The 18,367-nt window shown below is 48.0% G+C and overlaps 1 protein-coding gene across 1 annotated transcript in view; it reads right to left on the bottom strand.

Moving 5' to 3' along the window:
* LOC124657663 (wall-associated receptor kinase 3-like) overlaps positions 1-18,367 on the bottom strand; it is a 40,763-nt gene that overhangs the window by 8,853 nt on the left and 13,543 nt on the right. Inside the window, exon 5 of the mRNA XM_047196178.1 lies at positions 6,294-7,009. Coding sequence (XP_047052134.1) covers positions 6,294-7,009 — 716 coding nt within the window. The remainder of the gene's footprint in view (positions 1-6,293; positions 7,010-18,367) is intronic.

Genomic DNA, 18,367 nt, shown 5'->3' with positions numbered 1-18,367 from the left:
GACAAGAGCAAAAGAAGCAAAAGAAAAACAGAGGCATGCAACTAGACCTCCGGCCTTGACGAACTAGGAGTCGACGTTGGCTTGATCCCGAGATACGCCAAGATTTTCTTCGTATTGGGCTTGGCCGCCTTCATCAGTGACTTCCATCTCGATCGCTCTATCTGATCGGTGTCGCCAACCTTCGTCCAGTCGAGAGTCTGCTGACTGTCAGCAACCAGAGCAACAGTATTTTCAACAGCCACCTTCATATTCTCATGGCGCATTTTCAGCCCAAGGTCTTCTGATGTATTGAAAAGCTTGGCAAGGTCAAGGAAAGTCGAAGGTTCCTCTTTCTTCGGGAAGAAGTAGGGGAACAACGCCGACAAAGCCCCACTAGCATTAGCCACGCCCTCACGAATTTCGCGTCCATGGAGCTCCAGAAGAGAAAGTGCGTCAAGGAGAGGGTCATTGACGGGATTCTCCAGATCATAATCTTGTCCTGTTTGGGCTGACACACGAGACAAAATATTAGTCGAAAACCAAGATACAGGAAATGCAACAAAATAGAAGAAATTGAGGATATTACTCAGCGTACGTCGACATTGCGACTTCAAACGCTTGATGACCCCTTGCTCGCGTGCAGCCCGTGCGGTTTTACGCTCGTGTAAGGCAGATTCAGCATCTTTGAGCCTTTGCTGCAATTCTTCGACACTAGCGGCCTTTGCTTTAGCATCATCAGCTTCAGCTCTAGCTTCGCTAGCGGCAAGCTCAGCCTTCTTACGAGCCGTCTCACTTTGCTCGAGTTTTCGAGCAAGTGTCTCGGCACGTTGGTTAGCCTCCGCAAGTTTTTCTGTTAAGAAAGGAAAAGGAAGAAAAGAAAGATCAAAAATAGCGACAAGCAGCAGGAGTAAAAAACCAAGGAAAAACAGCAAGTATAAAAGTCGTTACCTTCGGCTCTCTGGCATACTCGCGGTACCCAATAAATTGGGACCCGATGCGGATAAGATCCTTGATCATAGGCTGTCAAAGAAGAAGGAAAGAAGGGGAAAAACTTCGGCATTACACAAAGTAGAGGTCCACAAAAGCAAAATAGAGGAAATATAGATCTCAATAAACTTACATCATCCAAGAGCTGCGAGGAAGAGCTGCCCAATTGAGGAGGAGGCTCAACGATCATTTCAACCCTTGCCCTTTTTGGCGAAGGGACAAGGGGGCTTGACGGTGGAGTAGTGGTGACGACGTTTTGTTGAGGAGGCGATGTTTCATCTCCTTCAACTAGCGTGTACGAAACAAGTACAGTACGTGACGTGCTTGTCCGAGGAGCCACGTCAGTGACTGGTACTTCTTCTTCCTCATCACTAGTGAACAAAAAAGTCGACAGTATAAAAAGCAAGACAATATAAATATTTCGAGTACAAAAAAAAGGGGGGAGAGATAAAATCGACTTACGAGCTGATGAGGGATTCAACATAAGGATCGTAAGCTGACCTCGGATGAGAAGGAACAACTTCTTCAGCCTTAGAAATGCCAGAATCCTCGGCATCAGTCCTTTTCCTTTTGTTCTTGGGAGAGACAGCAGGAGGAAGGGACTCAGTTGATTCACTGGCCTCAGATTCAATTTCTTTCTCATGGGAAGCCGCAGATTTGTGAGAACCCGCGACTTCACTTTCGGAACGAGAAGAGCCCTGAGTATCGTCGGCAACGATGGTCATTTCTTCGACCTCTCCACCCTCAGGAAGAGGAGGAAGGGAAGTTATACTAGGATGGTCCTGAAAAAATAGAAACCAAAGAAAAAGTAAAGAGATGACAATACAATGAGATGCAGAAAAAAAAGGCGCAACAAGATAAAAATGCGGAAAGACCAAATACCTTGGGGAGTGGATTGGTGGAGCTGTATGGTTCCACGCGACAAGAAGAAGGAACTGGATCTTTGCCCAGGCGAGAAAGTCTTCGAACCAACTTCTCCAAGTCCTTGGTGGAAAGGTCACCGGAGATTCTCGTTGGCGTCATTTTTACCGAGTACGTCCAAAGGGGATTTTTGCGAGCCCGAAGAGGCTGCACTCTAATCCTAAGGAAGTAGGCGATGATTTGAACACCAGATAGCTCCTTGCCTCGAGTATTTTGAAGCTGACGAATGCGAGACATGAGCGCCTCTGTCGCCTTTTTCTCTTCCTCAGAAGCTTCGGCATCCCAGGAGCGACGGCGCTGAATTTTGGCATTCCCGTCGAAGGGAGTTATGTTGTGCTCAACGGAGTTGGCGCTTTCTTCGTGAATGTAAAGCCACCTCTTGCGCCATCCTTGGACAGAATCAGGAAACTTGACGTCGAAATAATCGACATCAGTACGAACACAGATAACAACGCCACCTATGTTATAAGTGACGTTGTGGGAGCCATTGCGGCGGATGCGGAAGATGCGTTTCCAAAGAGCCCAATTAGGAGCGACTCCAAGAAAGCATTCGCAAAGGGTGATAAAAATAGAAATGTGAAGGATGGAATTGGGGGTCAGATGATGCAATTGAATCCCATAAACGAAAAGAAGGCCGCGGAGGAAATCATGAATTGGAGGCGAAAGGCCGCGGATAAGATGATCAACAAAACTAACCCGATACTCCATTGGAGGCTTGGGATAGCTTTCTTCACTCGGGAAAGCGGATGGCGTCTTCCTTCTTCATCGGGCCAAGCCTTTTCATCGAGGTTGGCGTCTTGGTTGGAGATTTTGGATCTCTCCCACTCAAGATCTTCGGCGGCCATCGCGGACTCGGAGTGCTCGTGGCGAGTCAAACGCGCACGCGGTGGCATCCACGGCAGCGGATTGAGCAATGTATGCGAGAGCGGGAAATCGGCGAAGATTGGGCGCAGGGGAAGATTTGCGAAGAGGAACAGGTGAGCGGCGCAAGCGAGGGGATGAACGGAGGTTGAAGACAGGTTTATATAAGAATTGGGTGAAGCAGTGTGCCGTTGGATGAGGAGATCGTGTGGTGAGAATGGATTTTCTAGATTCAAGGGCAAAAAAGTATTTTTACTGGGATAGGCGTTACCGTACGTGCGCCAGAAAAAGCGGAGGACGTGTGTCCCCCACTTGCACGACGTGTCAACATGGTGGGAACGATGGACCCACAAAGCAGAAAAATATCGACCGTTGATAGAGTTGAAGAAATTTTGACAAGGGAAAATATGTCGACAAGAGAAAGGAGAATGGCGACAGGATAAGTTATTTGAATGCATCGGGAGCCTTTGGTCAGAAACAAGTTTTTGCCCAAATGCTCGGGGGCTACTTCAAAAAAAAAAAAAAAAAAAAAAAAAGTAAAATTTCGACAATGGCAAATATAGAAAATGTTGAGCCTACAGTCAAGCACAAGTTCTTGGCTGTAGCCTCGGGGGCTACTCCCATCGGGAGCGCTGTTCGCGCACCCGACAAATAAAAAAAAAAATAGAGAAAAAAGAAAGAGAGAAGAAGAAGGAGGAAAGAATATCAGGAGATAATGGCAATATAGCGACAAGGTGGACTAAAATATTGAGCCTACAACCAAGCACAAGTTCTTGGCTGTAGCCTCGGGGGCTACTCCCATCGGGAACGCTGTTCGCGTGCCCGATGAAATTAACAAAGGAAAAATAGAACAAGCAAGAGAGTATATTTCGAGTTATCATTAACTCTCCATATACTCCCATCGGGAGAAAAATAAAAGTCATATTTGACTCGATAAAATGTGCCATTCCAACAACCGGAAAAGCACTCGACAATATATTCTCAGAACGCCGAAGTTGCGATCAATTTCTGAATGCCGCAAAAATTGCGAAGGTAAGACCCCAGACCTATTCTGCTGGGCGTGGCATCGCCGAAGACTGCGCTCTGCTACTTTTATCCGTATCAACAGATACGAAGAAAAATCCTAACGGACGCGTTAGGTACTCGATAAATTTAACTGGGACTCGACGGAATGGTAAGACCTTAAGCGGCGCTCGTCGAAGTTTACACAAGTATCCCGAAATCATGTCCAGGGACGTGATTTTGAAGTAGGTTTTTGCGGATTGCCACTAGAGCAGTTAACTAGTACCTGATCCGTCAGATGAACTAGCCCCAACTACCAATATCCCTGTACAATATAGAATTTTATGAGAAAAAGTATAAAAGTTAGAGCTTTCGAGTAAAAATAAACAGTGGAGATTTTCCCTGATTCTACGATTCAAGCAAAATCTCGGGGGCTACTGACATAGGCATCCCAAATGGGCCTGCCTAATATAGTACCCGGGGTTTATTGAAGGCCCACTACCCGAAGAATAAGAAGACTCGAGAGCCCAAGATGTATTTAAGGAAAAGATAGAGTTGTAATAGGAAGTGTTATTTGTAATCTGGCGGGATGAGTTAGAAACCATCCCGGACTCTGTAATCCTTGTATAGCACGAATCCCTCGGCTCCACCTATATAAAGGGGGGGTCGAGGGACGAGAGGATCATCGAATCATGGTCTGCAAACCCTAGTTTTCATATTCGTCGAGTACTTTTCGGCTGAAACCTTCGAGATCTACTTGCCCTCTACTTCTAACTAAACCCTAGCCTACAATCCATAGGCATTGACAAGTTAATCCCTTGTCACCTGGGGAGCCCGACGCCTTCACCTGGCTCCTGTCGGACTCAGGCTCCTACTCGGCGGCTTCGGCATACAGGCTCCAGTTTCTCGGCTCCACCGAGTCCCCCCTGGTCACCTCCATCTGGGACGCATGGGCGCCGGCTAAGTATAGACTGCTCGCTTGGCTAATGGTGCAAAACCGTGTCCTCACGGCGGATCGTCTGATGGCCAGGCAATGGCCGAACTCCGACTTCTGCCCCCTTTGCTGGCGCAACCTCGAGACGGCTGAGCACCTCCTCGTCGAGTGCCCTTGGTCGCGCAACCTTTGGGCATTGGTGGCATCACGGTTCGGCCTTGCCTCTCTCAGGCCGGGGACCTGGCTTTCTCCGGGCCCTCTGTCGGCTTGGCTAGCCTCCCTTGCATCTGCCGCGCCAACGGAGGTGAAGGCTTGCAAGTCTATCGCTCTCCTGGTCATTTGGGCCATATGGCGCGAACGTAACGACCGGATCTTCCGGGCCCGCGAGCGTCGACCGGTGGAAGTCCTTGGCGATATTATAGATGAGCGATCGTGTTGGGCGTTGGCGGGTTGCCGGCACCTTAGAGCGCGAGAGTAATCGCATGTGCTCGGGCTACCTCCGGGGGCCCTTCTTGTAACCTTTCCTACTTTGAGTTCCCTGTAACTCTTTTTCCTCTATCAATGAAATCGCAGCTCTCCTGCGCTTCCTCAAAAAACTATATGTTATTTTTCGGTTACTCAAAAACTCGCCCCGCGAAACAAAAAGAAATAACCAGACTTAGTTGTAAAAAATCCTTACTTGTTTGGCACTCATGACAAAAGCTCATAAAAAAATCATCAAATACGACCAAGCCAGAGCGTTACATAGGAACAAGTGTACACCGTCACGAGCGCGCGCATCCCACCTTTAATTGGGGCAACGGGGCAGCTGAGGTCGTAATAGCGCGCTGGAGGAGTTTCGTCGGTGAACCAGGGCGACACGCGCGGGGGGGGGGGGGAGGAGGATTCGAGTCGGCACCTTGTGGCAGTTCGCGAGGGAAGGGAGTTGTGGTGGCTAAGGGCATGTACAACCCTAGACGCTTAGGAAGGCGCTTAACTGATTAAAATTAATACAAAATAATATCTATAGAAAAGAAAAAAACTACAAAGGGCTCTGTCTTCCAACGCAGGTCGCTAACAGAGACGCTAAAAACGATGATTTCTACGCACGTGGATAGCTTTTGCTGTTGAAAAAAAAAGCGTTGGCTGATGGCGATAAAAGTGGAGCGCCGGCTCCTATTCTAGCGTCGACGCAAGCCTCGTTCCCCGGATCGGCAAGGAATTAAGCCTAACGGCCAGGAAGATGATCCTAGCGCCCATCCTTGGCGTCCGCGTTGTACATGCCCTAATGGCGATCGTGGCTTGGTGCGGGCCTGCTACGTGTGGTTTTCTTTCTTGGCCAGGAGTAGGAAGCTGATTCAACATTTCTCCTTTCGGTTACGATGTACATCGTACGAGCACCCGATTGCAATTTAATAGTAGAAATTTAGGTCATGGAGGATAAGAGCAAAATTAATTTACACTAACCAGATTACATAACGACGTTAACAATACAAGAAAGGTGTGCCTCTAGAGCACATGAAATCGATAAGCACATTTGATCTAAGTTAACTTAAATAACCCACATAACCGATGACCAATGTTGGGTTGTTTCCATCCAATCCGAGGTAAATAGAACTAGTGAGAGTACCTTGCGGAAAATGCAATCTCTACTTCCATACTGTAACATCTGGTCGATCCCTCGCTGCGTCTTCTATCTATAGCAGACAAATCATATATCCCAATGTCAGTTGTGTAAACATTGTTGGACACCACATTATCCAAAGTACCCTCCTGAATTACACGGATGCCTTCTAGTGTCAACTCAACCTGTCTCATGGTCGGACGACTCTCTGGTGTTAATTTTATGCATGCTACAGCAATATTTGGCACTTCTTCTACTTCATGGCCTCCTTCCTCCACAATTTGTGGATCTAATATCTCCACCAAGTTTCCTTCTGCAAATAATCTGGCAAACCGTACAATTAGAGCCTCATCATCCGAAGACAAATATTCAAATGGTTTTTTCCTGGTTAGCAGTTCCACAAGGACAACCCCAAAGCTGAAGACATCACTTTTCTCGGTGAGCCGTCCTGTGTAAAAGCACGCAGGGTCCCAGTATCCTCTTGTACCTTGAACCTTTGTTGTTATCCCGGATTTTTCTATTGGAATGCACCTTGAAGCTCCAAAGTCTGCTACCTTTGCTGTTAGACTATCATCCAAGAGTATATTAGCAGACTTGATATCCCTATGGATGATAGGTATGGAAGCAGTTGAGTGAAGATAGGCAATAGATTTAGATGTTTCAATGGCTATCCTCAACCTGTCGCTCCATGAAAGTGATTTTGGTCCTTCTACATGAAGATGCTCAGAAAGGGTACCATTGAGTTGTTAGCATAGAACCACCACTTTGTGAGCTAAATCTCCATTTTGGTACCACTTTGTGTTGTGGGATCAAAATACTACCAGATTTTGCCCAGGTTTTCTCAAATAGCACTAAACCGTCGCTGAACGCGAATTGACACGATTTCTGGCAATCCTGGCCCACTGTCAGAGCTGACGTGGCAAGTGCTTCACGGATTGGGTCCCACACGTCAGCACAATTAAGAAAATCAAAACATTTAAAGAAAAAGAAAAAAAGTGGAAATAAAAAAAAGGAACCGGGAGTTCCTTCCCCACCGGCCCACCCCCACCGCCGCCATACTCCACCGCCGCCACCCGCCGGCGATGCAGGCCGCCGCCCGCCGGCGATGCAGGCCGCCGCCCCCCTGCTCGCAAACGAGCGCCGCTGCCGCTCCCTCGCGCCGCCTCCGCACCCTCTCCCCGGCGAACTCGCCGCCGGCTAGCACCATCGGCAGCCCCTGTCTTACCGACGCGCCGGCCAGTCGGCTCGACGGAGGCCGGCAGGGTCCGTCCAGGCCGGCACCCAATCATCGGCCGGAGGAAGCACCGTGTCCAGACGCGTCGACCCCCGCCCATGGACTCGACGGATGAGCTAGGAGACGATGGATTTGACGGCGGCGACCTTCGCCGGAGTCGAGGAAGACAAGCACGCACGCCGATGCAGGGCTTCAGCGGCCGATTCCTTAGTCCACGAGAAATATGGCGACGAGGCAGAGCTTCTGCGCCGGTTTGTGGAGCTCGGGAGGCGCTGGAGCTATGGCGCGACGTGTCCTCCGCCATAGCTCGGGAAATGCCAAGGCGGCGCTTGGGGAGGCCACGCGGAGGGCGGCGGCTACCCCTTCGCCGGAGCAGAGCGGGGGCGGGAGGGGGGGACGGCGGCGGTGGCGGCGCTCGCTGCCGGGCGGCGGCGGCTGATGGCGTGTATTTCACACGTTCGTTGGGCAACCCCAAGAGGAAGGTATGATGCGCACAGCAGCAAGTTTTCCCTCAGAAAGAAACCAAGGTTTATCGAACCAGGAGGAGCCAAGAAGCACGTTGAAGGTTGATGGCGGCGGGATGTAGTGCGGCGCAACACCGGGGATTCCGGCGCCAACGTGGAACCTGCACAACACAACCAAAGTACTTTGCCCCAACGAAACAGTGAGGTTGTCAATCTCACCGGCTTGCTCGTAACAAAGGATTAACCGAATTGTGTGGAAGATGATTGTATGCGAGAGAAAACGAGTAAAAACTAGTATTGCAAGCAGATTTGTATTTCAGTATTAAAAGAATGGACCGGGGTCCACGAGTTCACTAGAGGTGTCTCTCCCATAAGATAAAAGCATGTTGGGTGAACAAATTACGGTCGGGCAATTGACAAATAGAGAGGGCATAACAATGCACATACATGGCATGATAAGTATAGTGAGATTTAATTGGGCATTACGACAAAGTACATAGACCGCCATCCAACCGCATCTATGCCTAAAAAGTCCACCTTCGGGTTATCGTCCGAACCCCTTCCAGTATTAAGTTGCAAAGCAACAGACAATTGCATTAAGTATGGTGCGTAATGTAATCAACAACTACATCCTCGGACATAGCGCTAATGTTTTATCCCTAGTGGCAACAGCTGACATAGGCATCCCAAATGGGCCTGCCGAATATAGTACCCGGGATTTATTGAAGGCCCACTACCCGAAGAATAAGAAGATTCGGAAGCCCAAGATGTATTTAAGGAAAAGATAGAGTTGTAATAGGAAGTGTTATTTGTAATCTGGCGGGATGAGTTAGAAACCGTCCCGGACTACGTAACTTGTACAAAACGAAACCCTCGGCTCCACCTCTTATATAAAGGGGGAGTCGAGGGACGAGGAGATCATCGAATCATTGTCTACAAACCCTAGATTTCATAATCGTCGAGTACTTTTCGGCTGAAACCTTCGAGATCTACTTGCCCTCTACTTCTAACTAAACCCTAGCCTACAATCCATAGGCATTGATAAGTTAATCCCTTGTCAATTGGCGCCGTCTGTAGGAATTAGAGGCGTAAGGATCTGATCTCGATGGCACGTTCAAGATCTTCGACATCGTCAACCGGGAGCAACACTATGGATCGAGGTAAACAGATCGCTGCTGGTCTTGTTGATTTTGTTCCTCACCCACCCTTCCGTTTGGATGCATATGCGTATCTGGCGGAGCCCTTGGAGATGACGTTCGGAAGGTTCCACTTTCGCGTCGAGAAGGAAGGATCGTATCGTGTCGAAATTCCGATTTCGTCGGGATCGTCGGCGGTCGATTCTGATTTTTCAAGCTATGCATCGTCAACTGAGTCAGAAGAAGAAACTTCGGCAACACGTTACGTCAGCATCAGAACAAGAGAGAAACTCGCCAAGATCTTCAGTGACACATCGTTCGAGTCATCTGCGGACTCATATATAAGCGATGGCTCAAGCGATGTCGACAGTTACGACTTCATCGACAAATCCATCACAGTGGGCAAGGTCTTCATCAATCTCAACAATGATGTCACCAAACCCAACATAGATCTGAGCGCCAAATATCATCAGATTTATGCTATCGAAAATCAAGAGGAAACATCGGAGGCTTTCGACGAGTTGGGAAATCCTTTTGTCGATCCCTCAGATCTAAGGAGAGGTATTGGCACTAAATATGTCGGGCCCACACCACGCGTCGAGTTCAACTTCCACGGGCAGCTTGGGATAGAGCGGCAAAAGCCCTAGATGGTTCGGAGCCAATGACGACGACGGCCACAGCTCAAGAACTGCAAGCTTATCAATATAGGCTCGCACGAGCTGCCGAGAAATAGAAAAACGGACGAGCTGAGTTGAACAGGAGAAAGGAGGCAGCTTACGCATCCGGCGAGGAGAAGGGCGGATCTAAGTGGACAATCTAGAGTTTCGGGTGATAGCCACAGGGAGGCTCGGAACGAGAGGAAGATCAAGGTTACAACACATACCCGAAGCGAAAAGAGAGCACTTGGTTCAAAACCTCGACATGTCTTTTATGTCGATAGATACAAGAGGAAATATTATCCCTAAGACACCAGAAGCTGGGTATATGGCGACACAAGCTTACATCCTTGCATCCAGGCCACCCCCAGGAGATCCAAGGGAAACATTATACAACATGGCGTTGGCAGGGGTTGGAGCTATGGGGACAGCGTTCGTAGCAACGCCTCCCGAAGGAGCGGCAAGGCAAAATAGTCCACGACCTGCGGCAGCAACGGCGGCAGCTCCGGAAGGACCAAGTGGAGCAAGAGATACAGGAGCACAAGCAAGGGTCGATAGAGCGAGGCAAAGCGAAGAGATCATCGGCGGTCCCCGGAGCTTAATGACGAGGATATGTGCGGTCTACCGTGCTTCACGAGAAGAGTCCGAAAAACTCGAGTCCCCTCGGGATTCAAGTTACCCGATCACTTCAAAAAGTTCGACGGCCTGCAAGATCCGGAGGATCAGCTAATTGATTACCTCGAGACGGTGAAGCTAACCTGGAGGAACTAGAGCAACAGCCATGCAAAGTATTCAGGTGCACTTAAGTGGAGCCGCACGATCTTGGATCAAAAAACTTCCGCCAGGATCCATCGACAGTCTGGGAAAGTTTCGAGGAAGTATTCGTCAAGAACTTCGGGTCCACGTGCAAAAAACCTGCGTCGTTAGAAGAGCTGAGGGCATGTCGACAAAAGCCGGATGAGTCAATGAGAAAATATATCCAAAGGTGGAACATCATAAAAAACTCGGCAGAAAATATATCTGACGAGAGAGCAATAGATGCGTTTGTCGCGAGAATTAGGCGTGGAGATTTTGTCGAGGATTTGGGAAGGACCAATCCAAAAACAGTATCCGCGTTGATGGAGATAGCAAATAGATGGGCAGACGGAGAAGACGCTGTCCACAATAAACGACACAGGTCGCCTGAGGAGGACCGTGGTCGAAATTATCAATCGAGGCGACGATTTCCTCGGCAGTATCAGAACTACGACGCTCCGGGGCAAATTTCGAGCTGGATTCCGAGCCGACGCGAGGAGGAAATAATAGAGATGATTATCAGAGAAGTAATGAGCAGAGAAGCGACAACAAAGACGCCTCCCGCAATAGACAAAATAGTGGGCCGAGGTTTCCAAGACCTTTCGTGTCCCCCGAAGAAATGCTGAACGGACCGTGCCAGATGCACTTCTTCCTCGACAGCAACGGGAAAAGACAGTCAGGGCACCTGCGGAAAGACCGTCGAAATTTTCAGGCAATGTTCGGATACGCGAGAAAATGCTCACGCTCGAGCAGCACGAGAGAAACCCTCGGGAGCCTAGGGAGCGAAGTTCACCTACCGCCACCTCCCGCGATTACGAGAGGACAATCGACACCGGCTCGGAATAGCGGCAGCACTTGCACCACCACCCTATGTTGATCCTAACTCCAACGGAGCGAGTGTCGATGATTCGAAGGGAAGGCCGTCCAATAGAGCTCAAAAAGTAATCTCACGACAGGTGTTTATGGCGAGAGAAAATGCCTCCACCAACGAGTTGAGTACCTTAATTGGTCGGGACAAGATATAGGCTTCACAATAGCGGATCATCCGCGGCAAGTTCCTCGACCGGGGCAGTCGGCACTTATTCGCCAGCGAGTTATTGCGGGTTTTGATGTTTCTCGAGTATTCATAGATGGTGGCAGCAGCTTAAACCTTATGTATGCGAGATACATTGAGGAAGATGAACATATCCTTAGCAAACCTGAAGCCAACGGACACAAGGTTCCACGGCATCACACCGGAAAAACCAAGTTACCCATTGGGAAAGATCAACCTCGACGTTCGGTTTGGAACCCGAGAAAATTATAGAATCGAGAAACTGGAGTTTGAAGTCGTGGATTTTCCATCGCGAGTACCACGCTTTGTTGGGACGACCAGCATATGCTAGATTTATGGCAGTACCGCACTATACATACCTGTTATGGAGATTGCCTGGACCCAAGGGACCAATCACGGTCAAAGGGAGTTTCGCCTTAGTTGATAAGTGCGACAAGGATTTCCATCGGTTATCAGAAACCTTCGGGATGCAAGCTGAATACTTGGCGTCGAAAAGCATGACTGATTACGACGTATCGCCGGACGTTGGAAGGCCAAACAAAGAATCAACTTTCAACACGAGAGAAAAATTCTAAGGAGGTGCGAGATTCACCCGACAGATCCAAAAAGACGACATCCATTGCAAACATGGATATCGCATAGGAAAGCGCGCTCGTCGAGTTCCTCCGTGAGAACTGGAAAATCTTCGCATGGTGTCCGAGCTGACATGCCGGGAGTACCCGGGGAACTTGCCGAGCACCACCTAAATTTGGATCCAACAGCGAAACCAATCGAGACAACCTTTGCGGCGTTTTTCGGAACCACGCAAAGCCATGCTATCGAAATAAATCGACTAGAGGAAGCTGGTTTTATCGAGAGAGATATCTACGAAGCCACATGGGTAGCTAACCCGGTGATGGTGCCGAAGAAAAACACGACAGTCCTTCGCATGTGCGTCGACTTTACGTGTCTCAACAAACATTGCCCTAAGGATCACTTTCCCCTCCCAAGGATCGATCAAATCATCGCCTCCACGGCAGGTTGTGAACGTCTTTCCTTTTTGGATGCATACTCCGGTTATAACCAGATCAGATTAAAAGAAGACGATGAAGCCAAAACAGCGTTTATTACACCTTACGGCGTGTTTTGCTACAAAACAATGCCCTTCGGTCTAAAAAATGCGGGAGCAACATATCGAGAGGATGATGCAGAAGTGTTTAGCAACACAGATCGGGAAAAACGTGCAAGTATACATTGATGACGTCGTCATAACGTCAAAAAGGGGGCAACGCTGATCGAGGATCTCAAAGAAACTTTTGACAACCTCGACAAATTCTGCCTCAAGCTGAACCCGACGAAGTGTTCTTTCGGCGTCCCAGCAGGAGAACTTCTGGGGTTTCTAGTTTCAGCAAGAGGGATTGAAGCAAATCCCGACAAAATACAAGCCATAGTAACAATGAGGAAGCCAACGAAGTTGAAAGAAATACAGCAGCTAACTGGGCGAGTCGCAGCTTTGAGCAGATTCGTCGCCAGGTTAGGAGAAAAAGCGTTACCATTTTATGCGCTGATAAAACAAGGAGATAAATTCCAGTGGAACGAAGAAGCCGATAGAGCTTTCGAGGATCTGAAGCGAAAAATCTCGACACCACCAATCCTGGTGGCTCCAAAGGAAAAGGAACCTCTCCTGTTGTATATTGCAGCCACACCCCAAGTGGTTAGCACGGTGTTAGTTGTCGAAAGAGAAGAAGAAGGGAAAATCCATGGAGTGCAGCGGCCGGTATACTTCGTGAGCGAAGTCTTGTCGCCCTCAAAACAAAGGTACCCTCGGTACCAAAAACTAGCATATGGAGTGTTCACGACCAGCACGAAAATTGCGCCACTATTTTTCGGCACACCCGATCATAGTGGTCAACGAAGCTCCCTTGTCAAATATATTGAACAATCCAGAAGCTACAGGTCGTGTCTCCCTTTGGGGAATAGAACTTTCCCCTCGGGACATCACGTACGAAAAAAGAAAAGCAATAAAGTCGCAAATACTGCCGGACTTCATCGCGAGTGGATGGAGTTGCAAAATACGGGACCTCCGGATTTGTCGAGAACCTGGACTATGAACTTTGATGGGTCCAAGAGACTAGAAGGGGCTGGCGCGGGAGTAGTACTCATATCACCCGAAGGCGACAAGTTGAAGTACATCCTTCGGATGACGTTCCCTAACGCATCTAACAATGAAGCGAGAATATGAGGCTCTCATACACGGGATGAAGATGGCAAAAGCACTGCGGAGCAACTCGATTAAAAATCTTTGGCGATTCACGGTTGGTAGCTCGGCAAGTTATGAACCAATGTGACGCGATCAATGATAGCATGATGGCATACAAGGAGGTGTACAATGAGCTCGAGAAGTTATTCGATGGATGCGAAGTAAATCATATTAGTAGATTGAGCAACGACGAAGCCGACGTTCTTGCAAACATCGGGTCGCGAGTGCCTTGCGGTCCCACCAGGTGTATTTTGGGAAGAGATAACAGAGAGATCCACCGAGTCGACAAAATCAAAAAAGAAGGAGAAGAAACCCTCGGGGGCTACCAAGGAGAAGCAAGAGGAAGAAGAAGAAGAGCAAGACCTGGTCATGGTAATACGGATACCGTGGATGCAGCCATACATATCATATATACTCGGGAAAGAAATACCCGACGATCCGGTCGAGGCAAGACGAGTAATTCGACGCTCCAAAGCTTTCACGAGTGGTTAAGGGAGAATTATATAAAAGAAGTATTTCAGGCGTCTTGCAAAGGTGCGTCACACCCGAAGAAGGAAGAATAATTCGAAGGATGTACACGAAGGAATATGTGGCCACCACGCAAGTAGTCGAGCTATCGCAGCCAAGGTTTTTCGGGCAGGATTCTACTGGTTAACGAGCAATTGAGGACGCTAAGGACATAGTACGAACTTGCGACGCGTGTCAAAGGTTTGCCGCAAAACCTCACTCTCCGGCGGCAGAGCTAGCACCAATACCTTTGTCGTGGCCCTTTGCACAATGGGGACTCGATATGGTGGGCAAGTTACACAAATCATGGCCGGGAGGAAAGGAATACATGCTAGTAGGCTGTCGACAAATTTACAAAGTGGATAGAAGCGAAGCCGATAAATTCACCGGACGGAGCATCTGCGGTAAAATTCATAAAAGGCCTCGTCTTCAGATTTGGAGTGCCCCACGGCATCGTCACGGACAACGGCGGCAATTTCACATCCAATGAATTCAAAGACTATTGCAAAGAGGTGGGTATCAAGCTGAACTTTGCGTCAGTTGCACATCCTCAAACCAATGGGCAAGTCGAGAAAACCAATGGCATCATCTGCAATGGCATCAAGAAACGTCTGTTGGGACCTTTAGAAAAAGCTCGACATACCCGGCACTGAAGAACTACCAAGTGTGCTTGTGGAGCATCCGAACAACACCAAATACGGCGACACAAGAAACCCCGTTTTTCTAGTCCATGGCGCGGAAGCGATGCTTCCAATAGAAATAGAGCACGACTCCCCTAGAGTCACAGCATATGATGAAGAAGCGTCAAAGACAGCATTGGAAGACGATGTAGATGCACTCGACGAAGCTCGAGACGAAGTATTATCAAGGGTCACCAAATATCAACAGGACTTGAAAAATTATCACAGTCGACGTTTGCGGCCAAGATCTTTTCAAGTGGGGGACTTAGTTCTTCGACTCACGCAAAAAAGTCATGAAAAACTCGAGTCACCATGGCTCGGTCCCTATATCGTCACGGAAGTAATTGGAGGAGGAGCATACAGAATAAAGGACAAGAAGACGGGGGTGGAGGAGCAAAACCCCTGGAACGTGGCGCAACTCAGGCGGTTCTACGCCTAGAGCTAAAATATAGTCCTTGTAAAAACTTCAATGTCTTGAAACGCCCACGAGTTTTCGGACGCACTCTTTTCCTTTTTCGGGGCACAGAGTGGGGCCGGAAAGGTTTTTAATGAGGCGGGCTCGTGGTGCTGCAATATAATAAAGATAGTGGAGATATACTTCTTATTTTTCGACACGCTCGGGGGCTCAAACGCCCAAGTCTCAAAATACATACAATATAGATTAACTGAAATATTTCGCCTTGGTACATTAATACCTCGCCAAATATAACAAAATCGGAAGACAGCAATCATAAATATAGTGTACACATCAAAAAACGTAAGTGCCTTGGTTTAAAAACCTCGCCATGCAAATATACAACTTCGACATCAAAGATACTCAAAAATGGGCAATCTATCCAAGGGACAAACAAAGATGTCTTATTCCAGCAGAAAAAATAGATTTCAAGGAGGGAAAAATAGTGCAATCTTCGCCTAGTTAGGCTCGGGGGCTTCAACAACATAGAGGACCTCATCAATATACAATAAAATCCTTCGGAAACATAAAAAAGAGAAGGGACATTAAAAAAGAGTGAGATATAAGGTTTCCAATATAATACAAGTCGGTTAAATCCCAAGATAGTATCTACGGACAAGCCCCTGGTTGTCTTATGCTCAGCATAAGAACCCTTGGTAAAAAACTCCGAGTCCATCCGAAGAAGTTCATCTATCATCGATTCAGCTACAGGAGCTACCATTGCATCGATTGAGTCAATATCATTTTTTCGACGAGTTTTCTTGGCCAGGCAACCAGCAACAATCTTCGTCGAGTCCAACTTTGGATAACAAATGTTTATCATAATCATGGCAAATCTCGCTCCGGCAGTGAGTTGAGCCCGCACAAAGTTATGGATGCGAGGAGCATCTCTGAATACCTCCAATAATTCGGGAAGAGTTTTTGGAACCTCGTTTCGCGGAAACAGATTCCTATAGACAAGGGTTAATGTCGACGTGCAAAAGCTGAGAAAATCGCGCACCTGGCAAGCACGATCTTGGAACCTAACAATTTGTTGGGTTCGTTCCGGAGTGGCCCAGAACAAACACCCATGATTAAGGGAGAGATTAACAAGAAGATTTGTCCTCTCATTCACTCTCGATCTTCGGCGGCAGAATCAAGAACTGAGCCTGTTAAAAGCGACAGGGCAAGAAATTGGAAGAAAGGCACAGCAAGATAAAGAGGAGGCATCCAAAGAAAGCAAAAACGTACCTAGCATATCTGTGCTAGCTTCCAGCATTAGCTCAAGCATACTATTTTCTCGGGTTGTGGCTCCCTTTGCTTCCAGTACAGCAACATCCCTAGCAGCCATAGCTTCTTTGGCTTGATGAAGAGCAAGTTTTTCTCCTTCAGAGGCTTTCCGAGATTGTTCCATCATGGCCAAAGTTTGTTTCTTCATAGATTGAAGTTGCTGTCGAAGTTCTTGCAAATCTTCCGACAAATGTCCGCGTGATGAACTCTCGAGGAGATTATGGTCGACTAGTACTTTCTTCGAGAAGGAAGATGCGGGTGAAGCAGCGGCGAGAACAAGGAGGGGTCGAGTAGTTATCAAATATTAACTGGAAAAGAAAGGCCCAGGATCAATGAAAAGCACGAAGAGAAATTTCATTCCTTGCTAGAAAATTTACACAGACATTACAAAAGAAAGTTTTCCAGGGGGACTAAGAGGATAATTGTCGCCAAGGCTAAAATGGCGACAAGAGCAAAAGAAACAGAAAAAGAAACAAGGAGGCATGCAACTAGACCTCCGGCCTCGAGGAGCTAGGAGTCGAAGCTGGCTTGATCCCGAGATACGCCAAGATCTTCTTCGTGTTGGGCTTGGCCGCCTTAATCAGTGACTTCCATCTCGACTGTTCTATTTGATCGGTGTCGCCAACCTTCATCCAGTCAAGAGTCTGTTGGCTGTCAGCAACCAGAGCAACAGTATTCTCAACAGCCACCTTCATATTTTCATGGCGCATCTTCAGTCCAAGGTCTTCCGATGAATTGAAAAGCTTGGCAAGGGCAAGGAAAGTCGAAGGTTCCTCTTTCTTCGGGAAGAAGTAGGGGAACAACGCCGACAAACCCGCACTGGCATTGGCCACGCCTTCACGAATTTCGCGCCCATGGAACTCCGAAAGAGAGAGTGCGTCAAGGAGAGGGTCATTGACGGGATTCTCCAGATCAAAATCCTGGTCTGTTTGGGCTGCCACATGAGACAAAACATTAGTCGAAAACCAAGATACAGGAAATACAACAAAATAGAAGAAATTGAGGATATTACTCAGCGTACGTCGACTTTGCGACTTCAAACGCTTGATGATCCCTTGCTCACGTGCAGCTTGTGCAGCTTTCTGCTCGTTTAAAGCAGATTCAGCATCTTTGAGCCTTTGCTGCAATTCCTCGACACTAGCGGCCTTTGCTTTGGCATCATCAGCCTCAGCTCTAGCTTCGCTAGCGGCAAGTTCAGCTTTCTTGTGAGCCGCTTCACTTTGCTCAAGTTTTCGAGCAAGTGTCTCGGCGCGTTCGTTAGCCTCTGCGAGTTTTTCTGTTGAGATATGGAAAAGAAAGAGAAGAAAGATCAAAAATAGCGACAAGCAGCAGGAGTAAAAAATTAAGGAAAAACAGCAAGTATAAAAGGCGTTACCTTCGGCTCTGCTGGCATACTCGCGGTACCCAATAAATTGGGACCCGATGCGGATAAGATCCTTGATCATAGGCTGTTAAAGAAGAAGAACGAAGGGGAAAACATCGGCATTAAAAAAAAAAGGATCCACAAGAGCAAAATAGAAGAAATATAGACATCGACAAACTTACATCATCCAACAGCTGCGACGAAGAGTTGCTCAATTGAGGAGGAGGCT

The sequence above is a fragment of the Lolium rigidum genome, chromosome 5, assembly GCF_022539505.1.
Source record: "Lolium rigidum isolate FL_2022 chromosome 5, APGP_CSIRO_Lrig_0.1, whole genome shotgun sequence".
Lineage (NCBI taxonomy): Eukaryota > Viridiplantae > Streptophyta > Magnoliopsida > Poales > Poaceae > Lolium > Lolium rigidum.
The sequence above is the reverse complement of the archived record's forward strand: the minus strand, read 5'-3'. Positions and strand labels throughout refer to the sequence as shown.